The sequence below is a fragment of the Ascochyta rabiei genome, chromosome 4 (assembly GCF_004011695.2).
Source record: "Ascochyta rabiei chromosome 4, complete sequence".
Classification (NCBI taxonomy): domain Eukaryota; kingdom Fungi; phylum Ascomycota; class Dothideomycetes; order Pleosporales; family Didymellaceae; genus Ascochyta; species Ascochyta rabiei.
Window position 1 is genome coordinate 667,388 of NC_082408.1, and position 27,691 is coordinate 695,078.

Here is a 27,691-nt window from a genome sequence, read left to right on the forward strand (position 1 = left end):
ACCAAGATGCATTATGGCCGGGTGTACCCTAGTCTACCCAGATCCGACCCTAGTAGCCATACCTTTGATCGTCGCCGATATGACAGGCGCGTTAAGCGTGGAACACCCGGTAAGGAATATCCCTTTTGAAGTGTTAATCGGCACATCTAGTGTCCCGGGCGTTGGTAGACCATTTTGCCACCTATCCAAGTCTCTCTTACAGTGACCTTTCGTAGATCCTCCAAGTCCATGCCCTCCAATGGCTCGTCAAGCACAACCCAGTCCGCCCACGCACCCTCTTGTATGACACCAGCGTTACCCTCTAGAAAAGCACCGTACGCTGGGTTGATAGTAAAGCCCTTCAACGCGTCCTCAACGGTAAGCGTCTCGTCTGGATACCATCCAGTCTTGCCACCGCTGGGATCGAGGCCTGTCAGTGGACTCCGCCGTGTGGTCGCTGCATACATGCCCTCGAAGATGCTGGCCGGCTCGACCGGGAAATCGCTACCAAGGACTGGGCCGAGAGAGAGGAGCGAGCGCATTCTGTAAGCTTCATCTGCTGTTCGCTGTTTCCCGAGCCTAGATTCCGCATATCCCATGTCTGAGGTGGCGTGCGTTGGCTGGATGGAAGGAATGATGCCGAGCTCGAACATACGACGCTGGTCGTCTGGGTGAATAATTTGGGCGTGTTCGATACGGAAGCGATGCTGCTGTTGTTGACATTCCTTGAGCCTTGTAATTTCCGGACATTGGAGCTTCAGAGTTATTTCAAAGGCGTCGATGGCCAGTCGATTCGCGCGATCTCCTATGGCATGAATGTTGACTTGGTAACCTTCGGCCGCCCAGTTCTGAGTCAACGATGAGAGCACGGTTGCGTTTACGAGTAGTGAGCCAATCGAGCTCTCTTTGTCGCTGTAAGGGTCAATCATTGCGCTTCCCCAGCTGCCGAGCGCCCCATCTGCAGTGTATTAATACGGTGTCAAACCAACAAGAGATGGCTACGTACCACCGAACAGCTTGACGCTGCGCACGTGGAACATTCCATTGGTTGTGCTGATCTTCTTGACGTCATGCGGACAGAAGGTGTTGCGAGCGTCGCACTCTATCATTGCATTCACCCTCACAGTCCAGTCTTCATCAGTTGACAACCTCTCATACAGCTTCAAGTCGCCAGGAATGACACCAGCGTCGTGCATACCGACTATGCCAAGCTTGTTTAGTTCAGACATGGCGTCTTTGACAAATTTTGACTTGCGGTCCTTGCCAGGTTTTGGGTAGTATTCCAGTACCATGTCCATGGCGTTATCGCAAAAGATGCCTGTGGCTACAATCTCACCTCCAGCGGGCACCTCAGGTAGTGGTGATGGAAGGAGATCAAGAATCATGTTGGATACCCAGATACAGTGCACTAGAACCTGTCAATGCCTCACACATCGAAATCCTCCAGATGAAACTCACCGTCGACTCGGTCAAGCATGACATACTGGTCCTTGAAGGCTTCGTTGATTTCAAGGTCGGACTTTTCATGTGTCAATCACTGGATGATCTTACAAAAGTCAAAAGGTACTCACTGTCGTCGGCCATTTGCCGTTGAACTTAGCCTGATCCCAACCGACGCCCCTCAACCATCGTTTGCTGGTGCCTTCTTCTGGATGACTTGCTTTGTACTGAACAAGTCGATCTTGTACCTCAGCCATTGACTCTGCTCCAAAGAGGCTTACAGAGTTAAGAAGCTCCCCCAATTGGATCAAATGCCCGTGTCCATCCCAGAAACCAGGGTAAACATATCCAGCACGTGCGTCCTTAACGGCGTCGTAGGACGAGTCTTGCTTGATAAAGTCATCGTTGAAAACTCTCGAGAACTTCCCGTTCGAGATGCTGAAACACTCAGCTTGGTCCAGATCTGAAGAGAGCGTTTTGATGGAAGCATAGCAGTATGTTTCTTCAAATAGACTGCGAAATATCTTAAATCCAGTGTACTTTTGGATTGAAGCAGGGAGGAAACTCTGGAGACCTATTTGGTAAAGAACCATGCCCACTAGGACAGGCAATGTCACCCAGAACAAGACGTTATGTGTCGGCATGATAGATCTGGTGCTGTAGAAGCACAATTGAGATGTCGATGCGATGTACCTCGCAGAATTTCGTATCGCCTATCTGTGGGACGTCCGCTGTTGGCCAATCAGAAGTGGACAAACACCGATCCCGGTAGCGTTCCCGGCCATCGTCAAGCCGCCGCTCGGCTCCCGTCTTTTTAGATGCATCAGCAAAAGCGATCGATTTGAACGCATGTTCGTACTTTCCAAGGTTGTGCTCTCTCCAGATGGTTCATGAGAGGCAGAGCTAGTGCCAGTTATGTAAGCTCAAACGCTTGGTCCGGCTGTTGGTTATACCGACCCCTGCAGGTGCGTGAAGCTTGCCTCATGCATGCACGACCTCTTGTGCAAGACATACTGAGGCACCTCTATCTCACTCAAAAAGTTTCTCCATAATGCGACACTTGATCCCACCTTTACGCGCAGACTCCAGCTCTCACGACTGTTGTAGAGCAAATCAGGCCAAATCGGAAACAGCGGTGAGCCTGGTGACTGCCGTCACTCACCGACGCGCGGAACGTTGCCTGCTCCCCGATCCTGTACTGAACGCCCCACAATCTTGCCTTGGCTTCAATGGGCATTGGACAGGAGGTCAGGTTCCCGTCCATAGCGAGGCTGGGCAACATGCGGAGCTAAGTGTGTGGACCGGGTGTCGCAATTGAAAGCATCAACCTCAATTTTCTGCTGCTGTTCAGCTTTTCATCTCGAATCGCGCTCGACAGAAGAGGTGATTGTACTAGCATATGGCTACGCGGGAGCTTGATGAGCTTCGCAAGCAGCTAGAGACGCTCCAACGCTCGCACGACGCCTTACTAAAAAGCTTGTCCGCTTCGAACGGAAGCTTTGAACCCTCAGATGTTACACGGCTACGTCGGAACGCTACCCAGCGCGGAGATGCCGTCTTCGCCGACACATCCACGCTATCTGACGACAGTAGCGACGATGAGGACGAATTCTTCGTACAGAATGAGCTGCCGTCCCAGTCTTTTGATCATGAACATCTCCGCGAACATTTGAAGACCCACAATTGGGACGAACATGGCAGAGAGATCCTGGAATCCCTGGTCTCTGACCCTGCGAAGCTGTCGAAACAGCCGCATCTATTCCACCTAGGGCCGGGACCTGCCGAGGACCGCAGTCATTACTCTCATTTCCAGTACGTTGTTTTAGACAGCTGCAAACTTGTACTGACTTCCTCCAGGGTCTACAATGTCGGGCCTGATGGGCACCCCGAACTTGTTGAAGTCAGCTCGGCGGACAATGCCATGTCCAAAGCTACAGAAATCTGGCACTCTATTAGGGTATGTTCAAGAGTCTCTAGACAGATCATGGCAGCTCACAGATGAAGGATATTGGGAAAACCAGCGAGAAAACGACTGCAGGTCGCATCACGTAGGTGCCTCGGTGTACACGAAGATCTCCGCTGACCAGTGCTAGTGTTGCAAGAGAGCCCTCGCCAATCTTGTTTGGTGCGTTGCATCTAACATTGCACAATGCGTTCGACATGGATGAGCTGTTCAGACATCTTGTACGCACGGAGGCGTCGTCCTCCCACATGTTCCGTGCTTTCACCGAAGATCCGCGTCATCAACGAACATTCTTCTTCACTTTCGAGTATTATACTATCATTGGAGATGATTGCAAGCCTATGCAGTGGCAGCGTGCTGACACAGTGACAAGTTCGTCTGATAGCCATATACCCTTGAGTCGCTGCGGTGCTGTGGTTGCTCTAGCCCTATTCGACGAGAACCCTCGTCGTGTTAGAAACAGAGCGAGAGGGTCCAAAACCAACTACGGCTGGGTACATGACATGTGGTCGCCGTACCAGGTACTCCAGCTTGAATGCTTCCCAGATTGGAAATCAACACCTATCAATGGTAAACCGTACACGTTTGAGACCGGCCATCGATACCTCAATGGACCCGAGGCATTCTTACATGCACTGCTAACAGAATATCGAGATGCGAGGAAACGGTACGATGAAATTTACAAGCAAATTACCGAACTCGTCACACCACCGCTTGGCTTCCTTTTTGATGAAGACGCTCGTCGGAAGAGACTATTCGAAGATAAACACTTTACCTGGACCCGTCGGTACTTCTACGCGCACCAAGCGTTAGGAAACGTCAACGATAGTATTAAAGCCATGATCGACGCCTTCGAAGATACTTTCACCGAGGACGTATGGGATGGAGAAAGTAAGACCCTCTGGCCTCTGTACGAAGAGTCACCACGTAACGATCACTGGAAGCGTCGACTGCGTTTGTTGAGGTTACAGTTCGAGCGTGAGATGAAGGAACTTCGTATCCTACAGAGGGAAAACAACGAGCGGCGCCATGAGATCGAAACCTTGCAAGAGCAGCTTTTCTCTGGCACGAGCATTCAAGAGTCTAGAAAATCAGTCGAACTGGCTGATGTGACAGTGCATCAAGGATACAATATCAAAGTCTTGACAATTGTCAATCTGTTCTTTATGGCGAGTCCCCTAACCCGACTCTGAACCTTGCGAGACTAACAGGCATAAAGCCTTTGACTTTTGTCACGTCGATCTTCGGAATGACGAACATGCCCGCCGAGCCTGCGCCGTACTGGCCATTCGCCATCACCCTTGTCGCAATTTGCGTCCCATTCTTTAGCATTATTGGCTTCCTCTCCACCAAATACGGCTACCACGTCTGGGCCACCAAGACCCGACAGGTCTGGCGCTGGCTTCGTCCGAAACCAAAGTCTGAGGAAGAGGCAGAGACAGAGTATACAGGGCAAACGAGAAAAAACCGGAGCATGTCGACGGAAGAAGGTATGCGTATGAGAATAAGAGATAGGGAGCCTCTTCCAAGGCGTACTTTGCACCGACCACCGCCTAGCCATCCGCACATACAGGCCATGGTTGCTAGAATGGGTGAAGGAAGACAGAGCGGATTGACAAGGATGGGTACGCTGACAGAGACCCGAGGAGTAAACGAGGGAACGGAAAGCAGTGGAAGGACTACGAGGGATACGATCATTAGCATACAGGAGCCGCGATGAGATATGATACACGACTGTACGATGGATGAGTTATGACGTTACGGCAGATCTTACAACCTTACATGACCTGATGGAAGCTTAATCGACGCACACGTTCGACACAAGTCATTCTTTGCACATATATCGCAAACATCAATTCTAGCCAGCTTATTCGAGACCATTTATTGGCGCACGCATCGATTTCCATAGTTGTGGCTGACCCCGCCTCTGCCCGACAGTTAGTCAGTATCGGCTTTGTTTAGGCCACCCTCAGCGAGGAGTCGCCAATGGCAAGCGTTGATAAGCGTTATCTAACAGCCCTTTAGCCCTTTGATCCTGAGATGTCTCAGCCCTTTTGCTGTAACATCACGGGGTTGTTGCCCAGGACTGCTAGCTGCTGCACTGTCTCAAACTGTGCGCCTTCCTCGTGCGTGACGATGACCTTCCGCATCAGGCAAGGAGTGAGTACCTGTACTACAATTATAGGTTCACATATATGAAGAGAGTTATTTCAACGAGCAAAAAACTCTTTACAAGCAAGACTGCTAGAATCCCAAAAGCTCGTAATTGACAATATGTTCTCCGCCAACACCAAACCCTACAGCCTCCCTCCCAACGCCACATAGCTCATCACTGGTTGTTCTTCCGGTATAGGTAAAGCCCTGGCTTTCACCATTGCCTCCAGATCGTCTCACAACCTTGTCGCTACCGCTCGAAACCCAAACGATCTCGCCTATCTCCCCGACGACAGCCCAAAGATCCTTAAATTGCAACTCGACGTCACTTCTCCTGATAATGTCAGTCTTGTCCTGGACAGAGCTGTTCAAAAGTTCGGTACCGTCGATGTGCTCGTCAACAGCGCAGGCTATGCATTGTCTGGAGACACCGAGTCCGCTACCGAATCCGAGGCTCACGAGATCATGGAGACAAACTTCTTCGGCACTGTGAGGACAACGCTTGCTGCCCTTCCAACCATGCGCAGTGGCGGAAGAGGTGGACTGGTGATGAACATATCCTCCGTCGCTGGAGTTTGTGCTTTTCCCGGTCATGCATTCTATCACGCGTCTAAACACGCAGTTGAAGGCTGGACAGAGAGTGTTGCTAAGGAGATGGACTCAGATTGGGGTATTTCTTTTTGCATCGTCGAGCCTGCTGCAGTCAAGACCAATTTTGAAGGCCACTCTAAGAAGAACACTGCACCGCACTCTGCGTACGCAGATCCCAAGATGCCTGCCAGGATGTTGCAGAAGTACGTTGATGCCGGGTTGAAACAGGGTGTTGGTATGGAGCCAGCGGACGTTGCGAGGGTGCTATATGAGGTGGCATGTAGGGGGGAGAAGGTGCCCTTGCATTTGCCATTGAGCGTGAACGCTCTAAAATTGATCAAAGGGGCTTTTGAGGAGAAGCTGAAGAAGCTGGAGGAGAGCAAAGGGGTCAGTGAGAGTCTCAGTTGACTTGATGTGCAAGTCATCTACGAATATCAGACGCTATATCAGTCTTACAATCAAACTTTTTCGCTATGGCCACCAGAAAGAGTTTTGGACTGTGCGGTATGCCGTGAAACCACATGAGTAAGGTTCTGTAGTGTTGATCGATGATTGACAGGGGAGCTGTCTAAGCTGGGCTGTTAATACTCGACACGTAGAACTAACGCAATGGTGATCTTGCGAGGGAAACAGATTTTGCAGCCCTTGGAGACGCCTTCGGTGAGCTCCCATTAGTATTTTCTTTCAAGGAGAATTTCATCAATCTGTAAGGCTCGTGGCGGGAGAGTGGCGGGATTCGCTGACAGGGGAACAGAGAAGAGAGCAGGGCATTTGCGTGACTCCATCTCGACGGTATCCCGGCGACAACTTTCGCACTCTCCAGGATGAAAGAGTGGCAGGCGTCTGTAGCTAAAGCCGAGCGCGATGGCCCCCGCCGATGGCCCCCGCCGATGGGGATGACCAAAAGCTGCTTGGCGGGGACTCGGTGTTCCGCTTCAAACGTTTGTCAGCTGCAGACCAAGCCACAAAAGTGAGCCAAGGAACTGATGTAGTAAGCTTCAGTTCACACGTGACCATAGGTGCGTCTGCAATGCGTGATGCCAACACAGCAACACTATATGTATTACATCAGCGATGCGCAAAGTCCAAGCCGGACTCTGTCAGCATAATGGGCGAAGATGGCTCCGCGATGGAGTATAAGACCAAACTGGTCACCTTATTGTGAAGGCATCAAACACCACAGCGGCTTCCCAATCTTCGTACCATTACCCAGTCTCATCACAATCAACATGTCCAGAATCCTCACTGTATTCGGTGCCACTGGCAACCAGGGTGGTTCGGTCATCAAGCACATCCTCGCAGATCCAGTCCTCTTTAAGACCTTCAAGATCCGCGGCATCACTCGTGACATTTCCAAGCCCGCAGCTCAAGCTTTGGCTAATCAGGGTGTCGATATGAAGGCTGTATGTATCTGCACATCACATTTTGCACATAGACTGACGATAGACAGGCTGACTTGAGCAGCAAATCTTCCGTCACAGAGGCTCTGCAGGGATCCGACACTGTTTTCCTCGTCACCAACTATTGGGAGAGTGCCAAGTACGACGTGGAGTTTAGCCAAGGCAAGAACGTCGCAGACGCCGCAAAAGAAGTTGGTGTCCAACACCTGATCTTTTCTTCGTTGTTGCATGTTGGCAAGGTTACAGAAGGTCGCCTTTCACATGTTCCCCACTTCGAGGCGAAGGCAGACATTGAGCAGTACATCAAAGCCAGCGGCGTCCCCGCCTCATTCTACTTGCCCGGCTACTTCATGTCCAATTTCCATATGATGGTGCAGAAGGGCGAAGATGGATCCCTGAGTCTCGCCCTGCCGGTTGGCAAGGACGCAAAGTTCCCGCTCATTGACGCCGCCGAAGATACCGGTAAGTTGTGCAAGGCTGCGGGCCTTAATTTTGCATGCAGGATACCTGACTGACCGACAATAGGCAAATTTATCAAAGCTATCATCAAGAACCGTGATGCTACCCTTGGCAAGCAGCTTCTCGGCGCTGAGAAATACTATACAGCCGAGCAGATTTTGTCTGAGCTTGAGGCCACCACTAGCAAGAAGACGAACTACATCCAGTTGTCAGCTGAGCAGTACAAGAGCTTTCTGCCAAGCTTCATGGCGGAAGAGATGCTGGAAAACCACCTGTTTGTCGAGAATCCAGGCTACTACAATGGCGCGGAGCTCGATGAGAGCCATGAGATCTTGGAGGACAAGCTCATCACTTGGAAGGAGTACATCGTCAAGAGTGGCGCCTTCTAAAGACTTAATTGGAGACGGAAAGGAGTCCGGAGATAGTGACTACGCCATTCTAGTACGATAAATTTCAATCTAAATTTACTCTCAACTCAAGCTGTCATCTTGGTTGATAGTCTTCGCCAAGCCACCAGTGAAGGAGCGGCGAAGCGGGAGCTAGGGCGCAACCTTGAAGCATAACCGATCCCCCCACCTTAAACGCATGGCACCTCTCAATATTCACAAGCCCAGTTCGATGAAAAAGGCTGCGTAGCAACTTCATACCGCCGCTGTCGGCAGATGGAGTGCAATCAAATACCACCCTTCTGTATAAACTGCGCACCCAGCCAGCAGGAGTCCTTTGATGATCATAAACTGATTTCATCAAGGTGTGTAGTCGCCGCCGATAGGAGCAAATGATTGGGAAGATTTTTGCCGCTGTGTTGGCCTGAAATGTGCCGTGGGTTGAGCTCAAGTCAGCCGCGAGCCCCATGCACATTGCATCGTTAGAAGTAAGCTTATCTGCAGTAAAGGCAAGTCCCATCGCACATCTTCATTTCCTGCGCCACGTGCCTGGTAAGGTTTCTTATGATGAAAGTTTCCACAGAAGCGGGCGTGGCCGCTCAAGTAAGCACTAAAAAATTATTCCAGTGCTGTCGGTTCGCTCAGTGCTTACTGGTAAGTTTCACTACGCGCTCTGAGATGCTCGTCATCCTCCAATCTTTTGCTCGCTTAGAATGCCAAGTAGTGCTGTGCCTCACACTCGCAGTATGCCTGTCGGACCGATTTCGCAAGGGTGATATATCCATCATGCAGCCTCACTTGTGCTCCTGCGCCTCCAGACACGTTGATTTCGAACATGGCGGAAAGGGTGTCTCATGATAGCGCACGTCCGGAAACATTCGTCTCCGCGACACACTCATACACAGCTCTTCCACGAGGACCACAAGACAACGTGTCCGGTGTCTCAACCCCAAGCATGACAGAACAGTCTGTTCAAAATCCTACAACAAACAAGAACCTTGCGTCCGTGAAAGAACAAAGCGTTGATGGCACCCACGCAACTCTAGCACGGAGCGCTGTCCAAGAATGGTTCTCTACTATCTTAGATGCGTTATTGTCGTTGGCTCCATTATTCTTCCTGGGTACGTTGGTCTAGGTCAATGCACTGGAGCGGACTTGGCTAATCAATACCATAGTCATTGCAAGTCTGAGTCTCTCCCTTGACGGCAAGCCCATATCTTCTTTCGGACAGAATATCAAGGCGATTACCTTGCTGTCGCCAACCATATTCCCGATAGTTTACGCAGCCATTCTCGGGAAGGTGCTTCGGCGCATAGGCCTTTTCAAAGCGGAACGAAGTTCTACTATTGGTGTAAGTACCTAGACTTAAGTTGTTTGTAGCCCCCTATACTGACATCGGCCAGACCCTGGAGCAACTCATAGGTAGCCAATCCTTCTTCGCAAGCATAGAAAGGCAATTCGGAATGCGACGCATCAGCTTCCTTGGTGTTGCGATCATTGCGGCATGGCTCTTGTCTCCTGTAGGCGGACAGTCTTCTCTCAGGCTCTTATCGACAACACTTTCAAAAACCGCTGTCGACGGCGCAGTGAGATATCTACCTTCGGAGACTTTCAGAAACGACACTCTGTTTGGCGTGGCAATGGCGGAAACCACCTGGGGTCGCTACGCGCCCCTCTACATGACATCCCTGCAGACCTCCCGGCTGACAGTCAACGCATCTAGAGACCTGTTTGGCAATGTACGAATCCCGGATATAACCTCCTTAGACACGGCCAGTGACCCAACTGTCGTGGTTTCCGACTGGCGGCACGTGCCTGAAGATGGGGATATTTCGTACACTTCTCTCCTTGGCTACCCCACCATCGACGTCCCAAGAGTTGGCAACGTCTTGTTCACGATTGAATCCACGTATTGGGAAGTTCGCTGCAACCCCTTCACCAAAGGTGCTCCTTTTGTGCTCAACGAGACGATAGATGTGGACCCGTACAAAGGACACCTTGGTCCAGGTACTGCAAGTACGAGTTTCGCCATGTTGCTCAAAGACTCTGGTGGATTCAACACCTCACTGCCCGGCAATCGCAAGATTCAATTGGGGTTCGACTATGTATCGAAAATTTCCATGAACTCAGCCATCAACTCATCTTGTGCAGCTTCTCTCCAGCTGGTCGAATCCGAAGTCGGCTGTGACACCGGTATCTGCAGAGTGCAAAGAATGCGAGACTCGAAGCGGGACCCACTGTATCTTTTAGGGCAGCCAAGCTACTGGGGCAACGACAGAAGCTGGTCGGGCTTGTTCCGGATGCTCTGCGAGACCATGCCAGGCACTGACCTGGGTCCGGATAACCCGCTAACGAGAAGCTCTGAGCTTGTCGAGCGGTTCATTTACGATCCGTCTCTCAAGACACTGTCCACCTCTGGAGTCGACAAGTACAAAAACACAAAGGCCTACTGGCTCAACATGACTGATATACCCGTGGAAATGTTCAGTCGGCGCCTGCAAACAGCCATGAACACGTTCTGGGACTCGACGATCGAATTGGAATACCGATTAGGAAACCTGACCCATCAAGATATCGAGGGAGGAAACACTACACTAAAGAACTGGAACTCAACAACCGCGACGGGCATGCGCTACGACGGAGAGCATTACGTATGCCACGTCCCTTTCGCCGTGCTAACCATCGCCATCTCCTTCCTCCTATTCGTTGCAGCAGCCGTCTCCGTCGTTCTTGGTTTCATGACTAGAGCGCCAGATATCCTGGGTTACGTCTCCACCTACGCTCGCGACGACCCCTATTTTGGGCATCACGTCCCCTCGCACATGGACGGCTTGGAGACTGCCAGGGCACTTCGAGACGTCCGCGTCATTGTTGGGGATGTGCACAAGGAAGACGAGGTGGGACATGTCGCGTTCGCGTCGATGGAGAGGGAGCCAGATCGAGTCAATAAGCAGAGGCTGTACGATTAGAGATGTTGGAATCTATATCTCTTGCTATAGGATCAATTGATTGTAACATTAGATGACAGCAAAAGCTACCAGAGAGCTCTAGGCCTCGATATCGAAGCATAAGCCAAGTACAGATACATAGTAATGTATAACGCGCAATCATAGTCAATGATGACACATGACCCGCACACTTTTTGCCCCACTTCTTGACGTGATGTAACGCATGCACTGCACACTCTAGGAGATGCTGATTTGTACCCTGTCCGCTAGCTGCACCAACTCCATCGACGCCGTAGGCTCCCACGACGCAGGTACTTACATCCACGTAAACCAATGCCTCATTTGAAACTCTAATCCCGGTTTTGCCAGAGCCTATACCATAACCCGCTCACGCTGGCTTGCACTCCAACATCCATGCCAGCATCGAGACTGGATGGCTTCATTCTGAGTGTATGGTAAAGATGTGATGGGCATGAGGTGAGACGACGGAGGAAAGAACTAGCAGGGTGATTTATCGAGTAATGGAAAGGCATTTCGAGTCAGCAGGCTCCACCTTACATCACAAAGAATCGCGAGAAGCGCTGCGATTTTGAATATGAGGAGCTGTACAGACACAAGGCAGGGAAATGAGTTGTGAAGTCAAGAAGTCCAATCAATTTGGTCTCTGCAACAACAGACCTGTCAATCTCTCAATGACATGTGTCGCAGAGCCATATATGTAACGCCAGTATCCCATTCTCCCAGGGTATGTTGCCTCCGATGTGTATAATGCAAACCTTTTCTGGACCTGAACGCCGTTGTATATGCAGGGGTATCTCCATCCGTATCCGTCCCAGACCGTCATGCAGCCCACCGTGAATCCATCGTCATTCCATCATCGTAATCCATCACTGCACTGTTTGGTACAATCGCTTTTCCGAGACCCAGCTCGTCAATCTAAACGTGGCCTGCCACATCTGTCTATCAGTAACTGTCAAGCCATGACCGGCGTGGAGAGAGTCCATGCGAAACGCTAAATGCAAAACAAGAAAACAGATTCTAGGCAAGCAGAAGTTCAATGCTGAAGCTCAGTTTGCAAACATACCCCGGAACCTGGCACCGTTCTTGTGGCGGACGACATGCTTGGCGGGCGCTGAGAAGCCACCCAATGGTGCTGAGGCCGTTGCCGAAGCCTTGGAGCCGGAGCTGCCAGATGCTGTGACCGTTACGTACACAATATCTGTGACAGTCACAGCATCGCCTGAGCCGGAGGTTGGCTTTGGTGAAGTACTGGGTCGTGTGGTCATTGTGGGGATGTTGGTGATCTGAGTGAGAGCTGGAGCAGTTGCCGTCGCTGTTGCCGTTGCTGTCGCCGACGAAGATGAGTTGCCAGAAGCGGCAGGTGCGCCACCGGTAGCGGTTGCTGAGCCTGAGAAGATGGGACCAACTTCGCCTTGCAGCGCGTTGGTCATGATGGCAGTGCGCGACGCGAAATCAGACACAGCGATAGACATGGCGTCCTGCTGAGGACCAAGAGCGTACTTGGACTCGGCGTCAGCTGTGAGTGCAGTGTCTGCAGAGGCCACGTCAACGTCCATACAGGTGGTGTAGTACTGGTCTTTGCCAGCTGGCAGGCCAGGGTCGACGTTAGGTGCGGTGTTCCATTGCCAGACCCAGTACAGCGTGTATGGCTTGCCCTCGGTGACGTCTTTGGGAAGCTGGACGTTGGTCTCGCAGAAGAGCGGGTAGTTGCCCGGGCCATCAGAAACCTGACCCATGGCAAAGTTGGGGTCGGAAACTCGGCGTTCTTCTGAAGTAGGTGTGGCATTCACCTCGTAGCAACGGCCGTCATCAAAGTCGTTTGTGGCGAGCAGCGCACCGCGCTTGTCGCCACCTGAGCCATCCTGGGTCCAGCGGAGGACGTTGACAAGCTTCTCATCCTCTGTGGGATTAGTAGTGCCGTAGACGAAGACTGTACCGCCCTTTTCGGGCTTGCCGAGACCGGTCGCTGGGTCGACCATAGTGACGTGACCGTTCTCCATGTAACGCATGGCGACAAAGCCACCAGGCACGGATTGCAGGCGAGGATAATTGTCTGACGATTGCTCTTGCTTGGTCTGTGAAGTGTGACACAGCGGTGAGGTCTCGTCGATGAAGACCTTGGGTTGGACCGGCAGCAGCCAGTTCATGGAATCACCGGTGTAGCCTTTGTCTGTCTTTGACACCATACCGCGCGGATAGCCATACTCGCCCACATACTCGCCTTTATCATTGACGTTGCGAAGTTGCTCAATCCAGGTGTGGCCCATGGCGAGGGGGGCGACGGCAAGCGCGGCGAGTGTTGTTGTGAGGAAGCGCGACATTGTGTTGTGGTGTGTGGGTTTGTTGTTTTGGTGTAGTTACGTGAGGTAAAGAAAGTAGTACGTGTTTGGCCCAGCCGGAACGCGTTGGTGATTTGCAATCGGTGTTCGTGAAGTGGGATCTTGAAGATCGAGTGTTGAATAGAAAGTTGCTTGGCGAGAAGAGGAAGGTGATGAGAAGAAATTATCGGAGGATATGTATATTGAATGTGGCCTTGGCGATGACTTGATGAGCACACAATGTCAGGTTACGAGTGACCGGTTTCCCTTCACCTCGGACAGCGACAGTACAATTGTTCAATAAAACAATGTAGGCGTACAATATTAAACCTCCAGGCCACAGTACGCACAGCGCAAACAGAGGGCGAAGAAAGGAAGATGAGGAGAGACGGCGTACCACTGTGAGAGCACAATCGGTATACCACGCGGACACAGTCCTTTATCAGGTAGATGAGTGGTGATGAGATAAACGCCGGGGAACGTTGAACAATGCTCAGGCCTAGAAGGAAAGATAAAACGAGGACCAATAGAGAGTTGTACACACGAGGTGTCGAAACAGAGCACGACTACACGCGACTCCGCATTCAAGCTTTAGAGCCTAAGTGTGGATGTTGGATCTGCGTTTCAACGTCGGACCTAACCTGTAGCCGCCAACAACCTCGTCCCGGTCCCGCAGTAATAACGCGGCGTAGCGCGTACACCTGCAGGCTCCCGTGCTTCTGGGACAACCGATGGCATCGAAGGTTCCGGTAGTTCGTCGCCTTACCGGGCCACTTGAGGCGGGAAGGTGTCCCTTCGAACGCGATGCTGAGTCAAAGCGTAACAGGATAGGTGTGCTGTTGATCTACGACACAACCGGCACCATCTAGATCGCTGTAGATCCTAGTCTCCACTGTTACCGGCGGGCAACGTGAGCCTGCCGATTGCATAATTGAAGCCCATCTCATGGACTTCACCGCCAAAATGAGCGGGCTGCGTCGCGACACCATTGACCAGGTAAGGCGGCCAGAAGTGACGAGGCGCAGCTATACTAAGGCAATCGGAAAACAGGTCTTGCACCACGCGACGACAGGTGATGGTGCGCTGTTGCGGCGTGTCGCCAGCGAAGAATTTCCCGCAAGTGAATGGGGTGGTTGACGATGTTTCAGATTGCAACGCCTCGCCTGTATGATTGGGCGCCAGAGCCGCGCATCTGATTGGTGCGCATTGCTCCATTTTGAGATGCAGCTATTCTGATTGCCGCCCATCATCCAGTCTCTATATTTGAAGTCGCTTGGCCCAGACGCAATGGCAAGCTTGGATCATCTTGTACACACATCGACACCCACCCAGCAGAGTTTTTTGGTCGATGTCGAGCGCTGGTTCACTTCGCTCGCTGTCAGATGCCGTAGTGTCTGGTCGCCGTTTCACGAATTCCAACGTGGAGCAGTGGAGCAATGTATACATCCTGAGGCATATAGACGTTCTCGGCCGGCATACCAACGCTCTGATGATTTGCCTAGATTGCAGGGAACGAAATTTGAAGGTCCAAGCGTTTGACGAGTACATTGGTACTACACTTCCCGCTTCTGCCTGTGGCATGCGCTTTGTTGAATACCGCCGCGCTAGCCTGTTGTGCTCGCTCGACATTCCCGATCGTGATTGTGAAACATGATGCATTGGTGAGGAACAGCTGACGAGAGCGCGCAAGTTTACTTTGTACTACGTGGTTGAAGTGTTGGCTGGGAGCTTCACATCAGCAGACGTTGGTACAGCCACAGAAGTGATCTGGTCATCACCGTCAATGGTGTGGTCGTCATCGCTGTGATCATCATCATCGTCCTCCTCCTCGTCCTCGTCGCTGTTCTGTTCAGCATCGCCGGTAGCTCACACGTCGTTGCCCATACCGACTGTGTTTCTCAGCTCGGGCAGGTCGAAGACAGATTCTGGAAGTCCATCAAGGCCAACGCTCTTCGCCACCGTAATGATGCCAAACTCCACGACCCCATCGTTCTCACCACTCTTACCGTAGAACCCAACAATAACCTCGTGTGACGCAGGCTCCAGACGGACAACATTCGAGTCGGCGTCACCTCTAGCATTGAGCTCTCCGCGCACAGTGCGGTCCGTTAGGCGCATCCGGATACCTTGCATGTAATGTTCATCACGACCCCTGTTGACCTCGATGCGCTTGACATTGACATTGGGCGGCAAGTCGATGGTCTGTGAGGCGTGACCGCCGAAGCGGTGTTCACGCCCATTTGTGCGCATAGGACCCCAATGGCTCTTGTGTCCGTCTGCGTACTCGACTACACCACCGTCCCACCAACAACCCACTCGCAAATCGATCGAAATTGCACGATGTATGTTGCCGTCTGCACCGCGTTCTTTCAAGAGTTGTGCCCATTCACACATGTGGTCGTTTGGGTTAATCTCCACTGAGTCGGTGTAGACGGAGCGCTTGAAGAGGCGGATAGGGCTACCAGGAATGCGAACAAAAGTTTTCACAGTCAAGGTCTTCCACAGATCGCCGATGGCGAGTTCTTTTCCATTGAAGCCAAGTATGTCAAGGCGTAGAGGTTGCGATCGATCGAAGCGTTGCTCAAGCTCGTCTTGGCGATAGTCCCGTTCGCTAGCTGGTGAGTTGATGGAAGGCGTAGCTTCATGTACCTGGTTGAAGGAGATGCGTGCGATGCCAACAGGAGATCTGATATGAAGAATTGCGTCAAGCTCGCCCTGCTCGTTTTCGGTGAACTTTGGCTCAACTACAGGCTCAGACGTGCGTTCCTCGTCTGTAAAGCGTTTGTCTGAGGGCAGGAGAAAGTGAGGGGAAAGCCGTAGATTGAGCGCGTCTTTCAGGTCCCAACTCGTACAGTCAGTCATTGTTTGGTCATCGGTCGATGCGTCGGACTTCGCCGCTCCAGACATGAAGTGCTCTCGCCAGTCCTGTGCGGCTTCACGTTCGCTGTGGCTGTTGTTGCGGTTTACACCAAAGGCGAGGCCTACAGCAGACAAGAAGGACGATTGACCGAAGGCGCAAGATTCCCATATGGTAGATTTGCCATTCGAAAGCTTCGCTCCAGGTACTCGAGCATCTGTCAAGCAGCTGTTGATCTCTTCTGTGAAACGCGGCCAGGAATACGTCAGGTGACTACCGAAAGTGCCCAAAGAAATTCCTGAGTAGTTGTGACGGCCAGTACTTACGTGTCCAAAAGCTTGCTCGGTGCACTTGTTGTAGTGCGCATCCAGGATCAAGCCTGCCACAACAGGAGATGACAGAGTGTCGAATTGGCCACCATACGTTGCGAGTGCGTCCAGAAAGATGTCAAACAGCTCGCTAGTACCCGTGGGCATGTTGTCTTTTCCTTCGGCATACAGAATTTCCTTCTTCGTCTTTGAAGATCTCACGACATTGACTTTGGCCGTTGACCGTATGGCATCCTCGTTATCGCAAGCGTGGTATTCTGAGTGTCTTGCATTGACAAAATCCCGGCTGACCGTGTCGGTAGTCCACTCTTCCTCTAGGCGGAAGGTACGCCGCCCCAGTCCTTTTACCCTCATGTCCTCGGCAGTCATAGCTTGCCACATGTAGGCAGTCATTCGAAACTTTTCAATTGCGGCAGATAGATCGGAGTGCGCCGACGAAAGACCGCCGGCTTTCTGAGGTGGACAGTCCATTAGGAGCGGCGAGTCCTTTGCCACCATGATAGCTAGATGAAGTGGCGGATACTGTAGCAGGGGGAAGTAGTGGAGGGTTATCTTGACGGACGCCGTTTTCTCATTTTGCTGAATGTGGATCACTTCGAGTGTGTTGGAACCGGGGGATAGCATGACTAAAGCCTTGAAGTAGCCGCTGTGAATGGGCCATGTCTGTTCTGGGAATACTTCAAGATTGTTTGAGCCGGTGGTCGTAATCGAGATATAGGCTTCCGAACTGCTTAAAGCGCATGCTCCAGTAATCAAAAGACAGCGCTGGCACCTGGGTCAGCAACGTCTATCGAGATATCCGATGCAGTACCTGATGAATTGTTTCTCCATTCTCAACGTTGGTAAGGCGCAATGTCTGTTGTGTATTCTCCATCTTGGACCAGCAGATGTCGTATGGCTCTATTATGAACGTGCGAGAGATGATTGAATGTCTCCATATCCGCGAAGACACCACGTCCTTATAGGTTTCCAGAGAGTCAAGTCAATACTGACGGATGGTAGGCAACTGTACAGAATAGGTTAGTGTGAAGATTGCTGCCTTAGACTATTCCTTAGCCTCCTTCTTTGGAGATGACATGGCAAGCACATCTCAAGCCGTCAGAACGTACTGCCGAGCGATACTGCGAAGCGAGAGACGACGTCACGCCCAAGAAGAGTGCAATGTGTGAAGCTTGAGCAGAGCAGAGCTGAGCTGAGCAGCTGAGCCGAGCAGCACTCGAAGCAGCGCGAAGAGTCTGTGCGTATTACTAAGCCTTTCGTGGCGCTAGCTCTCCGCTCGAAGTTCGCGACAGTCTACTTCGTATCGCGACTTTGCGTCTCGCAACCTCACCGAGCCCACGCCATCAACAACCTCGAGCGCCGCCGCCGACCTCCTCCCTTCCCTCTTATACGCCCCCGACAGGCACAACACCACCCAAGACGCTTCACCATGGCGAATTACCTCGCCTCCATCTTCGGAACCGAGCAAGACAAGGTCAACTGCTCTTTCTACTACAAGATCGGCGCGTGCCGTCACGGCGACCGCTGCTCGCGCAAGCACGTCAAGCCGTCGTACAGCCAGACGATTCTCCTGCCCAACCTGTACCAGAACCCGGCCTACGACCCCAAGAACAAGATGAACCCGCAGCAGATGCAGATGCACTTTGACGCCTTTTACGAGGACATTTGGTGCGAGCTGTGCCAGTACGGCCTGGTCGAGGAGCTGGTTGTGTGCGACAACAACAACGACCGTGAGTCTTGACATACTCCAAGAATCCATCTATGCAAGGGTGAAGCTAACAGGAGCGTTCGACAGATCTGATTGGCAACGTCTACGTGCGCTTCAAGTACGAAGAAGACGCGCAAAAAGCCTGCGACGCACTGAACTCGCGCTGGTACGCCGGCCGCCCCATCTATTGCGAGCTATCCCCCGTGACCGACTTCCGGGAAGCGTGCTGTAGGCTAAATAGCGGAGAGGGCTGTGTGCGCGGTGGCTTCTGCAACTTCATACATAGGAAGGAACCCACCGCCGAGCTGGACCGCGAGCTGGACATGTGCACGAGGAAGTGGCTGCAAGAGAGAGGACGCGACGCGAGGAGTATGAGCAAGAGTCCCACGCCGCCTGCGAAGAGGTTTTAGGAAGACCGCTCGAAGAAGGCCGTGGACAGCTGTGTGGTGAAGGAGGCAAGCCACGAGGAACCAAAGACGCAAACCAAGCAGGACACTTCGATGCAGCTGCTTTTGACAAGGCGCGCCAAGCCAATCTCAACCGAGCATTGCGCAGAGAGCCAGGATGGGCAGATGGATTGCTCAGCAGGATAGTTGCAGAAGGACACAGCACGATGGGTGATTCGGCGTCAGGGAGTTTGATACCTCATCATGGTGGGACTGTACATTACGAGACAGCAACTCCACCGACAGGTGTAGCTTAGTTTGCAAGGAAAAAAGCATCACACATTCTCACATTGAATTGCCTGCATTGCATGCCATGCTGATGTGAATGCTAGTGTTCGCCAAGCCAGCATTTCCAGCACAGTGACTGACAGAGGAGAAGGGTAGGAAAGACAGTTTGCACTTGTGTCGCAGTATTAGGGCCACAATTCCACCAGCAGCAGCAGCAGCAGCAGCAGCAGCAGCAGCAGCAACACCCAACCCCGCACCCGACCCGTCCAGCAAGTGTGGTGAGACAAAAGAATCGTATTGAGCCGTGGTAGATGGCACTGGTATCATCGAGTCGCTAAACCAACAGCAACGAGACAGAAGCAAAGAAAAACGTCGTTCGCATCGCAGATGCATAGATAGACCCCCCCACCGAAACCGCGCATTATACCCAGAACGCCATGCCATGCCGTCGAAAAAGAAAAAGAGAAAAAAACGCGTTGCCGTCATCGCAGTCTCGTCTCGCGGCCGTAGACAAATCGCCTCATGGTGACTCTGGCCTCAAATGATGCCTTCCCTCCTCAGCACGACCAGGACCACGATAGCGCCGACGATCAGGACAAGAAACACCATCCAAAACGCCCAGCACATGTAGGCGCGCTGTCGAGCCTTTCGTTTCTGGCCCTCGAGCCAGGAATCTCTAGGGTAGGGGTCAGCGGTTACGGTCGTCCAGAAGCGGAAGCTGCTCTTCGATCGGCCGCTCAGCGATAATCCAAAGGACAAGCGCGAGGTGTTGGAGTTTTTTGTGAAGCGCCGCGAGGTGCGCTTTGATGGTAGTGTGGAAGGGGGGAAGTGTGTGGATTTGGGGGTTGGGGGCAGGGAAGGCGGGTGGGAAGAGAGGGCGAAGCGGAAGCGGCTTGCGCGCCGCGAGGCACGCTTTGAAGGCAGCGAGTCCGGTGCAAAGTACGCGGATTTGGGAGTCGAGGGGAGTGATTCGGGGGCGAAGGAAAGTTGGGGGCAGGAGGGTAGGTGGTGCAGTGCTATCATCTCGGGCATTTTGTCCTCGTTCGCGTCAAAGCACACACTCTTCGTCCCACTCGTTGCTCTGCTTCTCTGCTTGTCTTTTCCGTCTTGCTTAGAAACAAAGGCGGGAGCAGATATGGGACGCGTGAAAACCGTGGCAGGCAGCACAGGCGAGAGGTGGCATTGCGAAGTTGGTGTTGCGACAGGCGAGACTGTAGGAGAGGAAAGGGACACGACGTACGCATGCTTGGTTTCCTTTTGGCCATGTTCAGAGTCTTTGAAGAGCATGGCGGCTTCATCGTTGTGTACAGCGACGGAGAAGCGGCGCCAGAAGTTGGGGTCTTGCACCATTGCGAGTGGATGACGGTGAATTCGTAGTGGGTGAGGTAGTGTACGTTTGCCAGCGTCGTTGTGGTTGCAGGTTTAGCGGGAGGAATTGGTAAGGACGGTGGTATGTGGAGGCAGCCGTGGTTTTGTTGTTGTTGTCGTTGACGTTGTTGTTGTTGTTGTTTGAAGTTGATTCGAGATAAGAGGTGAAGTCAAGTCAAGTGGGGCCGCCGGATATGAGGTGGTGAGGTCGAGTCGAGAAAACCTTCGTTGCCCGCCAAGCTGTCGCTGTATCACCACGTAGAACTAGGAAGCTGCACCAGTCGATAGAGCAGTAGCGTGTGCAATGTCGTGTATTTCAGGTACAAGAGCAAGATAGCGATCCCACGCGTGTGTGATGGCGTTTTCGGAGGCTGGTCGTGACACTTGAGTCTAGCTCTGTGTTGCACTGCAGCCCGAGATGGGTAGTGGGGTCACGCTCTGGAAGACAGGCGATCCTGTGTTGTTTTGAATTGATGCCGGGGTGTACCACGGTGAAGTTTGAATGAGTGTATGTTGTTGGGATCGTGGAATAAGACGTAAGTGTATGGTGGAAGGCAGCTCATCAAGGCGCGGACAAGAGAAGTGAAGGTGAAAGACAGGTGTTTGCTACATAGAAAACGAAATCTGGCCGCACTGCACCCCCTAACACAACAGGGCGTACGATGGGCTTGCGTATGTTGTGGTGCAACTGCCGCTCAGATCAGCAGTAAGACAATTCGACTCTCTGTTTCCACCGCGGTGGTCGTCCTTGTTTGACGACGTTTCTATGTGGGGCACGGGCTGTCCAATCAGAAACGGCCGAGCCGCGGGAGAACGTTGGGGATCCCGGCGGGCGTTCGCTGTGACAGCGCCGAAATTGCACAAGGACGAGTCGAGAACAAGGAACAGGACGAAGACTGGGCGGGCGCTTGATCGACGGTGTTACTATTAGTGTGATGTGCGGAAGGCTGAGGATGTACCGGCAGCTAACCGCACCTGCAGCAGGTACAGAAGATTTGACGGCTGCAGTTGATGGGGAGAGCGAGTCGTCCAGGTGAGCTGAGCTGGGCTATGCGTGCGTTCAGCCTCATGTCGAGAGAGTCGGCCATAGTGCGAGCTCGAGGCGATGGCTACCGCGCGCTGAAACAGCACGCTAGGACGTGCACAGGCATGCTGAGCAAGATGTAAACGCTCCGTTCAATCTCTGACTGACTCCACAACCCTTGGCTTACCTGATCGTCAGCTCGACACGCGTTACCACTTGGCTTCTGATCACGATGCGAGAAGAAGAGTCGTTGCCTTTCTGGAAAGTGAACGTGCCTCAAGAGCGATGGGCAGCCGAGTGTCCCGAGTTTCTGCGAAACATCAGTGAAAAGGACCAGCGCATCATTGGAACGCCAGATGAGGGATACAGGCTGTTGACATGGCCGGAGGTGCGGGACATTGTCAGTATGATAGGTGCACCCTCCTGCTGGAAGCACGGGTACTGACGGGCGCTGGGTAGGAATCGACCGTGTTGACAAGTTCCAGCGCAAGCCATCAGAGTTGCGCCGGTACAGGGCGTTCACGTATCGCTTGATCCAGGAGTATGGCAGCATCATGTCCTTTATCGTGAATGAGCGACTGCAGTGGGAGAGCATGCAGGCCAGGGGCAAGCCCTTTGAGTACGATGGTACTTGTCCCTGACAAAGATACAACCGATGTGGTCTAACGAGGGGCAGAGGACATGAAGATCCTGTACAACGACTGGCCGTATGGCATTGACCCAGACATTGTGCACCTGGTGGTGTGGACCAAGTTCGAGCTCGAAGACGACGAGGAGACCGGCCTCTGCACGGCAGAATCGCGCAAAGAGATTGATGACTACGTTCAGCAAACGTTTGCGCCCAAAGTAAAGGAGCTCGTATGGTTCAAGAACTGGAAGAGTCTGAAGAGCGTTCACGCCGTGGAGCACTTCCACGTCATGCTGTACAAGCCGGACCGCGACTTTCTGCACGAAATCACGAACGGCGACGTGCCCATGACGGAAAAGTTTGAGTGAGGGTGTGCAGCAGATGAAGTCACTGGGCTCGGTATTCCTGCAAAGCACTCTGTAGACGTAAGACACCCGGTATGGGGATGGACTTTGTGGCTAGAGAAGATCAGAGTAGAGAAGAGTAGAGGGGAGAAGGATAACGGGGCTGTGGCAGTGGTGGCGTCAGGGCTGGACCGCGGCACTTGAGCAATGCAATCCAACCACAGCGGCAGAGGCGTGTGCGACCCCTTTCCATGGCCCAAGTGCCGCAATGCCGCAATGCTGCAATGCCCCAATGCCCCAATGCCCCAATGCCCCAATGCCCCAATGCCCCAATGCCATGAAGTGGTGAACAATACGAAACGAAGGTCGTGTGCTCGGATTTTCCTTCTTTGTTGTCGCTTCCGTCTCCACTGCATCGCATCCCGCGCACGGCGCCCTGACCACTCGGCGGTGAGAGCGCAAAAAGTCGCTGAACAGGGGCTCCACTCGTAGACAGCGCGGCAGGGTCGAGTGCGTGTTTGCTTTGCGAGACCCCTCCTCACTGCGAGCCTGCTTCTTGCTTCTTCACAGTGTGCTTGCGCGTGTTGCTGCTGTGACGAGGCCATTGCCCGACTTCGGCGTGTCGTTCTGTCCGAGAGCCCCTGCCTGGGTCGCACTTTTGCCTGCACCAAGCACTATACGGCACTGCACTGTACGGTACTGCACTGCACTCACGGTACTGCACTGCACTCACTGTACGGCACGGCACTGCACTGTACGGCACGACGCTGCACGTCTTTGCGCGCCAGAGCCGGTCAGGGTTGGATACACACACAGTACGGATCTGTCTGTGTACATGAGCACTAACATGTCTCAGACTTGATCGCGCTTGCACACCTCGAGCGCTCACTGACTCGTCTTCGACACCACACGCCTTCCTCAGGGCCTCAGGCACCCATTGCCCCGGCACTCAGCCCCGCCGCCGCGTGCCCTCGATGCGAAGAGCGTCCTGAAGAGCGTCCTGAAGAGCCCCGCCACGCGCTTTGCTGATTCAACTTCAGCAGCCCACCATGTTCGGCTTCCTCACCAGCCGCTGGCAGTCTGCCACCCCCCAGGCCAAGACAACGCCCACCTGGTTCGCCCACTCCGTCTCGCCCATCCTGCTCTCCGTCGCAAAGAAGGCGTGCACCCACCCAATCCACACCATCGTCACCATCGCCGTCCTCGGCAGCTATTCGTATCTGGGCGTCTTGGACCAGGGCCTGCTCGATACCGAGGATGCACACACCGGCCGCGTTGACCTGCAGACACTGCTGTCCGGCAGCAAGCAGCTGAGCGTCGGGCCCGAGACCAACTGGCAGTGGCAGGCCGACGACACAGCCGCTGGCGTGCACGCCCGGGAGCTTGCTCTCATCACCCTCGTCTTCCCCGAAGCCAGCGTCCCCAACTCGGCGCCCTCGCAGAACTCGGTCCCCACCAATCTCTCCGTCGAGCGCCTCCCCAGCTCCTCGAGCTCCTTCTCGACCCTGTCGCAAGACACCTCGCTTGCCTACTCCGTCCCCTACCCCGAGGCCTCCGACTTCCTCATGGCCATGCAAGAGATCTCCGCACCCGCCGATGTCGCCCATGTGCAGCGCTCTGACAAGGAGGGCACACGTGAGGAGAAGAAGTGGATGATGCGCGCCTCCAAGAGCGGCAACACGCCAGGAGGTGTGCGCACCTGGATCAACGATTCGTGGACCTTGTTTGTCGATTTGCTCAAGGTATGTTGGCTGCTTGCTCAAGTCACCACGTGCGTGGACGCTGCTAACACCTCGCCTGCAGAACGCCGATACAGGCGACATCATCATCATGGCTCTCGGCTACCTCGCTATGCACTTGACCTTTGTCTCGCTGTTCCTCGCAATGAAGCAACTAGGGTCCAACTTCTGGCTCGCTACTGCCGTGCTTCTCCAGTCCGCGTTCGCTTTTCTGTTCGCCCTGGGCATCACCGTCTACCTCGGCGTGCCAATCAACATGATCTTGCTGTCCGAGGGCCTGCCTTTCCTGGTAGTCATCATCGGATTCGAGAAGCCCATCGTCTTGACAAAGGCTGTGCTTTCAGCTGCTTTGGACGCTCGCCGAGCTGCGGAGGACAACCGCGGAGAGCCCCTCACCATTCAGTCTGCCGTCCAGACCGCCATCAAGAGGACCGGATTTGAGATTGTCCGGGACTATTTTTTCGAGATCTTAATCCTGGTAGCAGGAGCTATGTCTGGAATCCAAGGCGGACTGCGACAGTTCTGCTTCCTCGGCGCGTGGATCTTGTTCTTTGACTCCATCATGCTGTTAACCTTCTACACTGCAATCCTCACCATCAAGCTCGAGATCAACCGCATCAAGCGCCACGTAGCGCTGCGACGCGCATTGGAGGATGACGGCATTGACGGCAAGGTGGCTGAGAACGTCGCACGTAGCAGCGAGTGGCCTAGTAACTCTGGGGACGTCCAGCTTCGCTCCAACACCACTACCATTTTCGGCAAGAAGATTACGGTCCCCAAGTTCAAAGTCATCATGGTTGCAGGATTCTTCCTGGTTAATTTCCTGAATCTGGCTACCTATCGATTTGGCTTGACCCAGGCTCAGGGCTCCCATGGGACGAGTGTGGGTGTATCGCCTCCTCTCGATCCCTTCAAGGTCGCTGGAAGCGGACTGGACCACATTCTCGAGCAGGCCAAAAGCACTGGAGTCGGCACGCTCGTTACGGTACTGATGCCCATCAAATACCAACTCGAGTACCCGTCTATTCACTACGCTGAACCCAATGTCATCGAGTCCGATTCAGCTTTCGGTGCCAACATCAGCAACCACATCGTCGACGGAGTTCTCAAGAGTCTGGAAGACCCTTTCCTCAGCAAATGGATCGTGCTTGCACTTGTCATGAGCGTGGTCTTGAATGGCTACCTCTTCAACGCTGCACGTCTGACTATCAAGGACCCGCACAAGGCTCTTGAGCCGCCTTCACCATCAGAAGTTCAAGATGGAGCTCCCTCCACCACACAGTCTCGTGTTCCTTCCATGTCTGTACCCACACCACCAAGGACCCCCGGGCCTGAGGATCAAGCTGGCCGCGGCGGCATCAAGCCATTCACTGAGATTGCGCCTCGGCCCGCTGCCGTGCCACAGAGACTTCAGGTCGACACTCCTGCCGGCCCTACCGAGCACCAGCAGAAGCAGCCCAATCGGCCTATGGAAATCCTCGACCAGATGCTCAAGGAGAAGAATGCCCCCAAGATGACCGATGAGGAGCTGATTGAACTTTCTCTCAAAGGCAAGATTCCCGGATATGCTCTTGAGAAGACTCTGGGTGACAAGACCCGCGCTGTAAAGATTCGACGTGGTCTGGTTTCACGCACACACGCAACACGCGAGACATCGACACTCTTGGAACGTTCTCTCCTGCCGTACGAGAATTATAACTACGATCTCGTCCACGGCGCATGCTGTGAGAACGTCATCGGCTACTTACCTCTGCCTCTCGGTGTCGCGGGACCTATCCTTGTCGACGGCCAGAACTACTTCCTCCCCATGGCTACCACCGAGGGCGTCTTGGTTGCCTCGACATCGCGCGGTGCTAAGGCAATCAACGCTGGTGGCGGTGCTGTAACTGTTGTCACGAACGATGGTATGACTCGAGGACCTTGTATAGGATTTGACAGCTTGGCTCGTGCCGGTGCTGCCAAGAACTGGCTCGACTCCGAGGAAGGGCAGAAGACTATGGCGGACGCCTTCAACTCGACGTCTCGTTTCGCAAGGCTCCGAACACTCAAGAGCGCCATCGCCGGCACCAATCTCTACGTACGCTTCAGGGCCACGACTGGTGACGCCATGGGTATGAACATGATCTCCAAGGGTGTCGAGCATGCCCTGACCGTTATGGCCACGGACTGCGGCTTCGACGACATGCGTGTCGTGACTGTGTCTGGTAACTACTGCACCGACAAGAAGGCCGCCGCCATCAACTGGATCGACGGCCGTGGCAAGGGTGTCGTCGCCGAAGCCATCATTCCCGGCGCCGTCGTCAAGTCCGTCCTGAAGTGCGAAGTCGACGATCTTGTGCAAATGAACATCTCCAAGAACCTCATCGGTTCGGCTATGGCCGGCTCAATTGGTGGTTTTAACGCTCATGCTGCCAACATTGTCGCTGCCATCTTCCTCGCCACAGGTCAGGATCCTGCGCAAGTCGTGGAAAGCGCAAACTGCATCACCATCATGAACAAGTACGTCCTTCTGCTTCATTCTCTCTCAACCCCACTAACAGCTCCCAGCGTGAACGGAAACCTCCAGATTTCCGTGTCCATGCCCTCGATCGAAGTCGGCACAATCGGCGGTGGCACAATCCTCGAGCCCCAATCCGCCATGCTCGATCTCCTCGGCGTACGCGGTGCCCACCAAGAAACACCCGGCGACAACGCGCGCCAGCTAGCCCGCGTCATCGCCGCCGGTGTCCTGGCGGGCGAGCTGAGTCTGAACAGTGCGTTGTGTGCAGGCCACCTGGTCAAGGCGCACATGGCACACAACAGGAGCAACGTGCCATCGAGAGCACCCACCCCTGCACCGCAGACCCCCGCTGGAAACGGGTCGCAAACACCAATCACAAACGGCGGCCCGATCCCCAGGCGTTAGAGAGTTGTCAACAGAACGGTGTGCATAGGAACGGCGTACGGCGAGTTGGGGAGTTGCGTCTGGTGACGAACATATATCTATACACGCACACACGTGCTCCAGGCCGCAAGCCATCTACAGCGGCTGGCGAGATTGCGATTGTACATAATGTAGACCTGTTGGCGAAAAATATCACTTCTTTATCCGTTCACAACGCACCCTCTGGAAGATTCACGCACATTCACAAGCTGCATGTCAAGCTGCACTGTGAAAAGAAATCCTACAAGTCCCTTTCTACACTTCACACACCGAAACCCAGTCCTTGGCGAGTTCTGTCACTGTTGTGTCGTATGATGTGATTCTCACGGGTTTGGATATCCGATGACGAGAACCACACACACACATATACACACACACACACACTCTCTCTCTCTCTCTCTCTCTCTCTCTCTCTCTCTTTCTCTACTGTTGTACATG

General features: G+C 53.4%; 11 protein-coding genes across 11 annotated transcripts, besides 9 other annotated features; 7 read left to right on the forward strand and 4 right to left on the reverse strand.

Moving 5' to 3' along the window:
- Positions 1–146: 146 nt before the first annotated feature.
- EKO05_0002644 (uncharacterized protein) lies at positions 147–2,063 on the reverse strand (the record flags this gene model as incomplete). The annotated part of the gene is made up of 4 exons (XM_038937880.1): positions 147–937; positions 986–1,387; positions 1,438–1,498; positions 1,551–2,063. The coding sequence occupies 4 exons, from the start codon at positions 2,061–2,063 to the stop codon at positions 147–149; spliced, it is 1,767 nt and encodes a 588-aa protein (XP_038801239.1).
- A 755-nt stretch (positions 2,064–2,818) lies between these two features.
- EKO05_0002645 (uncharacterized protein) lies at positions 2,819–4,575 on the forward strand (the record flags this gene model as incomplete). The annotated part of the gene is made up of 4 exons (XM_038938159.2): positions 2,819–3,231; positions 3,277–3,376; positions 3,424–3,467; positions 3,513–4,575. The coding sequence occupies 4 exons, from the start codon at positions 2,819–2,821 to the stop codon at positions 4,573–4,575; spliced, it is 1,620 nt and encodes a 539-aa protein (XP_038801240.2).
- A 943-nt stretch (positions 4,576–5,518) lies between these two features.
- Positions 5,519–6,535, forward strand: EKO05_0002646 (uncharacterized protein; the record flags this gene model as incomplete). Its single annotated transcript, XM_059635956.1, has 2 exons — positions 5,519–5,542; positions 5,708–6,535. 2 exons carry the CDS (start codon positions 5,519–5,521, stop codon positions 6,533–6,535), a joined length of 852 nt encoding a protein of 283 aa, XP_059491939.1.
- An 821-nt stretch (positions 6,536–7,356) lies between these two features.
- EKO05_0002647 (uncharacterized protein) lies at positions 7,357–8,375 on the forward strand (the record flags this gene model as incomplete). Its single annotated transcript, XM_038937879.1, has 3 exons — positions 7,357–7,530; positions 7,578–7,989; positions 8,053–8,375. The coding sequence occupies 3 exons, from the start codon at positions 7,357–7,359 to the stop codon at positions 8,373–8,375; spliced, it is 909 nt and encodes a 302-aa protein (XP_038801241.1).
- An 832-nt stretch (positions 8,376–9,207) lies between these two features.
- Positions 9,208–11,341, forward strand: EKO05_0002648 (uncharacterized protein; the record flags this gene model as incomplete). The annotated part of the gene is made up of 3 exons (XM_038938152.2): positions 9,208–9,493; positions 9,548–9,723; positions 9,776–11,341. The coding sequence occupies 3 exons, from the start codon at positions 9,208–9,210 to the stop codon at positions 11,339–11,341; spliced, it is 2,028 nt and encodes a 675-aa protein (XP_038801242.2).
- A 1,046-nt stretch (positions 11,342–12,387) lies between these two features.
- EKO05_0002649 (uncharacterized protein) lies at positions 12,388–13,662 on the reverse strand (the record flags this gene model as incomplete). Its single annotated transcript, XM_038945102.1, has 1 exon — positions 12,388–13,662. The coding sequence occupies one exon, from the start codon at positions 13,660–13,662 to the stop codon at positions 12,388–12,390; it is 1,275 nt and encodes a 424-aa protein (XP_038801243.1).
- A 1,789-nt stretch (positions 13,663–15,451) lies between these two features.
- Positions 15,452–15,498: a tandem repeat.
- Positions 15,499–15,525: 27 nt separating this feature from the next.
- Positions 15,526–17,469, reverse strand: EKO05_0002650 (uncharacterized protein; the record flags this gene model as incomplete). The annotated part of the gene is made up of 1 exon (XM_038938170.2): positions 15,526–17,469. One exon carries the CDS (start codon positions 17,467–17,469, stop codon positions 15,526–15,528), a length of 1,944 nt encoding a protein of 647 aa, XP_038801244.2.
- A 550-nt stretch (positions 17,470–18,019) lies between these two features.
- Positions 18,020–18,058: a tandem repeat.
- A 216-nt stretch (positions 18,059–18,274) lies between these two features.
- Positions 18,275–18,963, forward strand: EKO05_0002651 (uncharacterized protein; the record flags this gene model as incomplete). The annotated part of the gene is made up of 2 exons (XM_038937681.1): positions 18,275–18,575; positions 18,641–18,963. The coding sequence occupies 2 exons, from the start codon at positions 18,275–18,277 to the stop codon at positions 18,961–18,963; spliced, it is 624 nt and encodes a 207-aa protein (XP_038801245.1).
- Positions 18,964–19,430: 467 nt separating this feature from the next.
- Positions 19,431–19,468: a tandem repeat.
- A 296-nt stretch (positions 19,469–19,764) lies between these two features.
- Positions 19,765–20,577, reverse strand: EKO05_0002652 (uncharacterized protein; the record flags this gene model as incomplete). Its single annotated transcript, XM_038945103.1, has 1 exon — positions 19,765–20,577. One exon carries the CDS (start codon positions 20,575–20,577, stop codon positions 19,765–19,767), a length of 813 nt encoding a protein of 270 aa, XP_038801246.1.
- A 116-nt stretch (positions 20,578–20,693) lies between these two features.
- Positions 20,694–20,737: a tandem repeat.
- A 718-nt stretch (positions 20,738–21,455) lies between these two features.
- Positions 21,456–21,492: a tandem repeat.
- Positions 21,493–21,663: 171 nt separating this feature from the next.
- Positions 21,664–22,615, forward strand: EKO05_0002653 (uncharacterized protein; the record flags this gene model as incomplete). Its single annotated transcript, XM_038937800.2, has 4 exons — positions 21,664–21,758; positions 21,818–22,023; positions 22,079–22,246; positions 22,296–22,615. The coding sequence occupies 4 exons, from the start codon at positions 21,664–21,666 to the stop codon at positions 22,613–22,615; spliced, it is 789 nt and encodes a 262-aa protein (XP_038801247.2).
- A 231-nt stretch (positions 22,616–22,846) lies between these two features.
- Positions 22,847–22,928: a tandem repeat.
- A 344-nt stretch (positions 22,929–23,272) lies between these two features.
- Positions 23,273–23,346: a tandem repeat.
- A 294-nt stretch (positions 23,347–23,640) lies between these two features.
- Positions 23,641–27,235, forward strand: EKO05_0002654 (Hydroxymethylglutaryl-CoA reductase (NADPH); the record flags this gene model as incomplete). The annotated part of the gene is made up of 3 exons (XM_038937991.1): positions 23,641–24,333; positions 24,395–26,829; positions 26,878–27,235. 3 exons carry the CDS (start codon positions 23,641–23,643, stop codon positions 27,233–27,235), a joined length of 3,486 nt encoding a protein of 1,161 aa, XP_038801248.1.
- Positions 27,236–27,606: 371 nt separating this feature from the next.
- Positions 27,607–27,636: a tandem repeat.
- Positions 27,637–27,678: a tandem repeat.
- Positions 27,679–27,691: the final 13 nt, after the last annotated feature.